The sequence below is a fragment of the Alligator sinensis genome, unplaced genomic scaffold (genome assembly GCF_000455745.1).
Source record: "Alligator sinensis unplaced genomic scaffold, ASM45574v1 scaffold208_1, whole genome shotgun sequence".
In the NCBI taxonomy this organism is placed as follows: domain Eukaryota; kingdom Metazoa; phylum Chordata; order Crocodylia; family Alligatoridae; genus Alligator; species Alligator sinensis.
In genome coordinates this window covers 44,841-51,146 of record NW_005842815.1, presented here as the reverse complement: position 1 = coordinate 51,146, position 6,306 = coordinate 44,841, and the positions used below count along the sequence as shown (strand labels likewise).

The window sequence follows — 6,306 nt, the reverse complement described above, 5'->3', positions numbered from 1 at the left end:
TCCCTACACTGACTGAAGAAGCTGTTTGGGAGACCAAGGAAACTGTGAGTAGGCCCAGGAAAACCTGGGTTTGGAAATGTTGGTGTGGAGGAAAGGCTTAGAAAAAGGCATCCCAGGTACAATAGATTGTATTTTGGCTGGGATTTATGTTGCTGTTATGGCCATGAGGCATAGGAGTGGCTGAAGGAGCCTATTGAGGGTGCCTGCAGAAGGTACTACAACTGACATGACTGTTAGAGCTTTTTCCTGGGGCTCCAGGAATCCCAGGTCCATTGAGGAGACAAAGGGATTGATAGCTTGCTGGGACTTCCTAGTGCTACAAGTTTTAAGTCCTTGAATCAAAATCCATCAGGGCCCATAGGGATTCTAGGTCTGGGGGGTGAACCTGGAGTCCCAGACAAAGTTATTATTGGGTTAACAGGCACTCTGGGGAGTAATAGTCCTAAATGCAGTAAGAGCTTTTCAGGTGTTCCAGGGCAACCTGAACTGAATGGGTCAAAAGGAAAACCAGACTCTCCAGGATTAATAGGTGTGCCAGGCTTTCCCATCACAGAAAGCTGTACAGAAAGGGTATGCCAGACAAGGTCATCTGGACTACAAAATGCCAGAGAGGTGGCTTCTGTTGAGTGTATGCGTGTGTGTGTGCTTGTTTGTTAGTTCCTTCACTTTTATTCTCTAAAGGACTTCCTAAGGAAGTATTGGGTGCTGAAAGGTACCAGTGCCAAGCTGAAGTGGAGCTTAGCCCTACAGGACTACAACATGCAGGGGATTCACATTAAGAACTTGATCACCGATGCTTTGCCTTGGAAAACGGTAGGTGTGAACTTCCCCGTTGCAGTGATCCAGCCCCTCAATTTTTTTAAAGGTGGGAGAGATGGGATGGAAAGGGTTGTGTGTGCTGAGTCTTAGCTTGTAGTTCCTGTTGGGAATACTTTGGGGGACTCAGTGTAAGTATATGTTGATGTAAATTTGTTTTATAAACACCTTCATGCCCTCTTCCACCCCAGAGGCAGGTGGCAGCAGGTCTCAGAGACGGCTCCCTACTTGGTTCCCCACAATCTCATTTCATTGGCTAAGTACAGACAGTCAAAAAGCCTGGGTCTGAATTGATTCAGTCCTTGCAGGTTAGTCTAAACTGCACAAATTAAATTGAGTTGGAAGTGAACAGACACTGTTTAATTTGGGAAATGCAGCCACGTGCCTACCGTGGCTCAGGCCAGAGGCTGGGGGGCTCTCTAGCTGTATGTTCACTTCTTCCTGCTGCCCCTGAGGTCTCCAGGATTTGCAGTCCAGAATTACAGCAGCAGGACTCTGCAGAGTTCTTCATCACTCCCTCTTCCTACTTCCAGGTGCCTCTGGGATTTATAGCCCGCAGTTGCAGCCAGCCAGCAATAAGTTTTAGTGGGGGAAGAGGTGTTTAACCCCCAACTATGGCCCCAGACCCTGGCCAGGGCTTGCCTGGGGCAGAGCAGTTTTGTCCCTGTCCCTCCCAAACTGGGCTGCATCCCCATCTAGGCTTGCCCCCTGCACCCCACTATCAGCCAGCCCTCCCTGCTCCAGAGAGCACCGCCCAGTCCAGGGCTGGAAAACATGCTGGGGGACTTAACTTAAACCAGGAAGTTTCTTAAACCGGTTTGATCCAAATCACTTAAATCTGACCCTACATTCAACCAGGTTTATCTTTTAAACCAGTTTCAGCCATTTTGAAACTGGTTTATGTGCACTGAGCTTTTGTTCTGTTAGAGGTTTAAACCAGCCTCTGATCACTTAAACTGGTTTACATGTAACTTCTGTCCTTAGCCCTTCATGTGTTTGGATGGGTGTTGTCCCCAAATCAATACTAGAGTTCTCTAGCTGTTTTGTTGCAAGTGGTAGCAGACTGGGCCTGAGGGGAATGAATGAGGCTCAGAGAGGGAAGGTCCCAGGGAGGACGGGGAGAAAAGGAACGGAACAATAAAAACGCGTTGTTTTGAAACGGTCTACTGTGCTGCTTGAGATGTGGGAACTCTGGTCTGTCCTCTGTAAAGAAAAAAACACTCCCTCTTTCCTGGGAGATAACCAAAAAAAGGAGGTCTCTGAGGTGGGGGAGGTGCTACAGGTAACTGGGGGAGCCAGGGACTGAGAAGAGCCAGGGTCTCAAAGCCAAAGACTTGCCCTGTGTGAAACCATGCTAGTACTGGCTGCTGGGGTCCTCTCCGGAGAGGGAGACCAAATAAGGCTGCTTCTCGGGGAGACACAAGGAACAGCTTTCCTCTTCCCCCTCAAAAGGGGTAGTTAGATCCTATGTGATGCATGCCTTTTTAAATCACCTCTTGATACTTTGTACTAGGAGTGGCATTCTTCTATACCCTGTGGGTACATAGAAAATGTGGGAGCCATAAAAAGTTTTATGGGTAGGAATCTACCTAACCTGGAGGCAGGTGTTTGACTTTTGTAGGCAAACTGCAGCAGGGCCTGCCCCCTTGCCTTTGGAGGGGCCCTGGTGGCCCCACCCCTCACTGCTGATTTTTTTTTTTTTGGAGGCACAGGGTTGCAGACAGGCAGGCCTCTCACCCAATCAGCAGTGAGGAGTATGGGGACAGCTTGCCTGTTCCCCTTTGTGCCAGCACCCCTCTTCCCACCCCCAACAGGCTGCCCAGCTGAGTGGGCTGCTGGTTCCCAGTGAGGGAGCTAGCACCTTTTATTTTTAATAAGCCCACGTACACACCATGGATTTCATAGACATTGTTGTGATTTCTTCAAAATCATGATTTTTGAGCAGGCCCCTAGCTATAGGAATGTCCAAAAGGTAAGTGGTGCACACTTGCTTTCTTTGGTCTAGTGACATGTACACAAATTCCCATATTTATAACAGGAACACCTTTGTGCCCACAAGGCAGAATGCCGTGCATGGGGGTGTTCAAGGGTCCAGACTGGCTTGTGCATCTAGCTTCCCACAAGGGAAGGAGGGGCTATGCCCTCCCATCACCCTGCTTTGTTTCTGACTCCCTGCCATCTCCATATACACAGCAGTAGTCTTCATGCAGGAGTCTGTACAGAGCCTGAAAAATCTCAGGAGCCCATGAGATGCACACATGGAGACGGACAGTATCTGTGTAGGTGTCCAAAGTTTAGCTGGGGCCAAAAAGGGCAATATGGACAACTAGACTAAATGGACATTCTAGTGTCAGGTGGGTGCCTACATCTCTGGGTGACCAAACTGCTTCCCCACCCCTCCCTGTTTAGATGCAATTGTTCTGGATGTCTACAGACCGAATCCAGCCAGCAGTTCTCAGAGCCCCATCTTCAGTCCCAGGCTTTCCTTTTAAAAGGGCTTGCATGCAAGCTGTCCACTTCTGGCAAGCAGGGTCTATGATGGAGGGAACAGAGCTAGTGTAGAGGAGGGTCAGACCTGATGTGCACACCAGCCTCTTCTTTCTCTTCTCCTTTTCCACCCTCCCCACCCCGATGCTGCTTGCCACAGATGAGTCTGTGGCCCAGTACCTGAGGGAGCTGAGCAGGGAGAGGCTAAGACCCCCTGTCCCCACCACCGAGTGTGACCACTTGTAGGGAGAATTATAGTACTGTATCAGCTGCAGGGGTGGGGAAGAGGGGCATGCTGCATGCCCTACCTGTATGGAGGGGAGGGGTGGATCCCAGGGCCCCATCTCTGAAGTGTATGGCTGGAGTAGTGTGGCCTCTGGCCTGCTTGAAATAGGACAGCCTTGTCTTATTCTAGCCAAGTAATGCAGAGACTAGCTGCAGCTAGGATTAACACCGGGTCCTGGATGAAGAACAGCTGATAGAAATGATGCAGATGACCAAAAAAAAAAAAACCACCACCTACAGGAGTTTGCAGCCACAGTCACCTGTTTAGCTCATACCCATAGCTGGTTTGTTCAGTGTGAACTTTAGTGAGATGTTTGTATTCATTTCTTATGTTTATACTCTCATGCAGCCCACAGTGCCTCCTACCACTTCCAGTTTACTAGGAGACTCAATTCCCATCCTGGTGGACCATGCAGTGGCCTCAATTATTCAAGCTGTTGTTGTCTCCTGACTAGGCTTAGCAGTGCACTAGACCTTCCTCTCTTAAGAAAATCTAACCAGTTTGTAATGCTGTGGGGCATCTCCTTTGCTGTACACGCTCCTGCAAGCATGCCACCCCATCTTCAGATGCCTATGCTGGCTTTCCAAATACTGAATCAAGTTTGAAGCCTGTCTTATCTACCTGGCTTTCTCTGGCCTGGGCTCAGGGTCTCTAGAACAGAAATCTAAAGATCACGGTCAACAGCACTACCTATAGCATAGTACAGCTCTCTAAGATAAGGGTAAAGCTCTCTAGAGTCAGTCTGGGACTGCAAAATGGGCTCCCCATAAGCAAGACCCACCTTAGACCTCAACACTTTATGCCCCCATGTAATTTCTAAGTTGTATTTTTTAACATGAGCACAGCAATGTGCAATTAAAAAAAAACAAAAAACAAAAACCCAACAAACAAAACCCCCAAAAACCCTTTCTTCACCTCCCCACCCAAAAGCCCTACTACACTGCTCTGAGTGCAGAAGTGAGAGATCAAATCCTATGATAAATATCAATCAAGCTGCTCAACGCTCTAGTATAGTGGTGCCCAACTTGACTGGCCCACAAGTGCAGGTTGCCTGGCCCATAGGGCTGAACTATGGCAGCATTAATTGCTGTGGCCCCTGAAGTCACAGCAGCTGCTGCTCCTCCCCCCATCAAATTTCCAGCCCTGTGGGTCAGATGATACGGCTCTGTATTATAGATCTTGCCCAAGGGGCTCTCTCCAAAACCTATAGCAATTAATGCTACCACCACTCACTACACCATCAAATTGCCTGTGGGGAGTCCCACAAACTGGAGGGGACAGGTTTGTGGGGTGAATCCAGTCTGCAGACTAGACCTTGATCACCCCTGCTCTAGTGGAAGCTATTCAATTGCTGTAGCATTGTAGCTGACTCAAGCAGGAACCTGGGCTTTGAACTGCATGGCCTTGGGCAGGTTCCCTAAGCTGAGCTCTCTCCTTAGTACTACGTACCTGGGACATGCCCTCGCTTTTATGATTTCCTTTCTTGTTTTGAGAATTTTTCACATTCCAATCCAAATCAGCCAAATCAATTCCAAATCCGTGAGTCAGTCAAGAACCGTAAGTGTCCCTGCCAGCAAACATTTATTATTTCCATCCTAGGCTACCAGTGTGCCTGTCTGTGCCATGCATTGAGCTGGCCTGGTCTCAGTCACATGCCTCATCTTCAGGAACCCCATCCTGTTCATCAGGGTGACATGTCCCTTCTTAGAGACCTGCCATGGCTTCTGCTCAGAGCACTAAAAGGAGGTCATGTGGTCACTCAGGCCCAAATGAGACCACATGCACGCTAGAAAGCCCACCCTGTGCACAGATGTGGAGTAGGCAGCTGTTGCACAGAAAGCTGGTGCCCTGTGGCTCCTTCATGGCTGTCCTGTGGGAGGGGCAAGGCAGCACTGACAGCAAGGCCAACTGCATGGTGCTGACAAGGGGGAGCACCTCGTCCCACAGCCATGCACCCCACCGCACGCCTGCAGGAGCCACGTCAAGCCACCAGGACAGGAAATGCTGACAGCCCGTCGTCCACTGGCTGGGACACTGGCGGGGCATCGGGGTACTCGTCGGGTCGAGGCGGGTAGAGCTCAGGAGGGGCTCTCCTCCCTGTGCCGGTCTGGCAGCAGAGCCAGAGGATGGGAGGTGGCGGGGAGAGGCAGCTGCGCCTCGCAGTCTGAAATCAGTCAGCGGGCAGGGGGAGCAGCGGCGGGGAGTAGGGAGGAGGGTCAGGAGGGGCACGGGCACCCCCGACAGCGCTGGTGCCCCTCCTGACCAGCGCGCTCCCCGCTCTCTTTCTGAGATGTAACAGTTATATAAGAGCTCTCTCTCATCAGCAAACGTGGAGGGAGCGAGCCAGCACCAGCCGCCCTCACTGGCCCTCGCGCCTCCCGCAGCGCCCAGCACCGCCCCCGGCCGCTGCAGAGCGCGCATGCGCGCATGCGCGCAGCGCTAGGCCGGGCAGCGGAGCGCCGAGCGCTTCTCTTGCGGGGTGCCCGCCCAGGTGCGTGGATCGAGCGCCGAGCGGCGGAAGATGTCGGAGAAGCTGCAGAAGAGGTGAGGCTGGCTGCCACCCCATGGCCTGTGCGCGCAGCCCCCACGATTGGCGCCCCCCGGGCAGCAGCTGCCCGGCTCCGCGGGGCGCGGCAACGGGAGTTCCCTCTGCTGCAGCAGAGACTCCCGGGGCGGGACGGCCTTGGCTCGGGCCCCGCCGGGGGCGCCGGGAGCGT

The 6,306-nt window shown here is 51.9% G+C and overlaps 1 protein-coding gene across 1 annotated transcript in view; it reads left to right on the top strand.

Moving 5' to 3' along the window:
- The first annotated feature begins 5,995 nt into the window (after positions 1-5,995).
- DCTN6 (dynactin subunit 6) overlaps positions 5,996-6,306 on the top strand; it is a 10,376-nt gene continuing 10,065 nt past the window's right edge. The window contains exon 1 of the mRNA XM_006035276.3: positions 5,996-6,133. Coding sequence (XP_006035338.1) covers positions 6,111-6,133 — 23 coding nt within the window. The 5' untranslated portion in view covers positions 5,996-6,110. The remainder of the gene's footprint in view (positions 6,134-6,306) is intronic.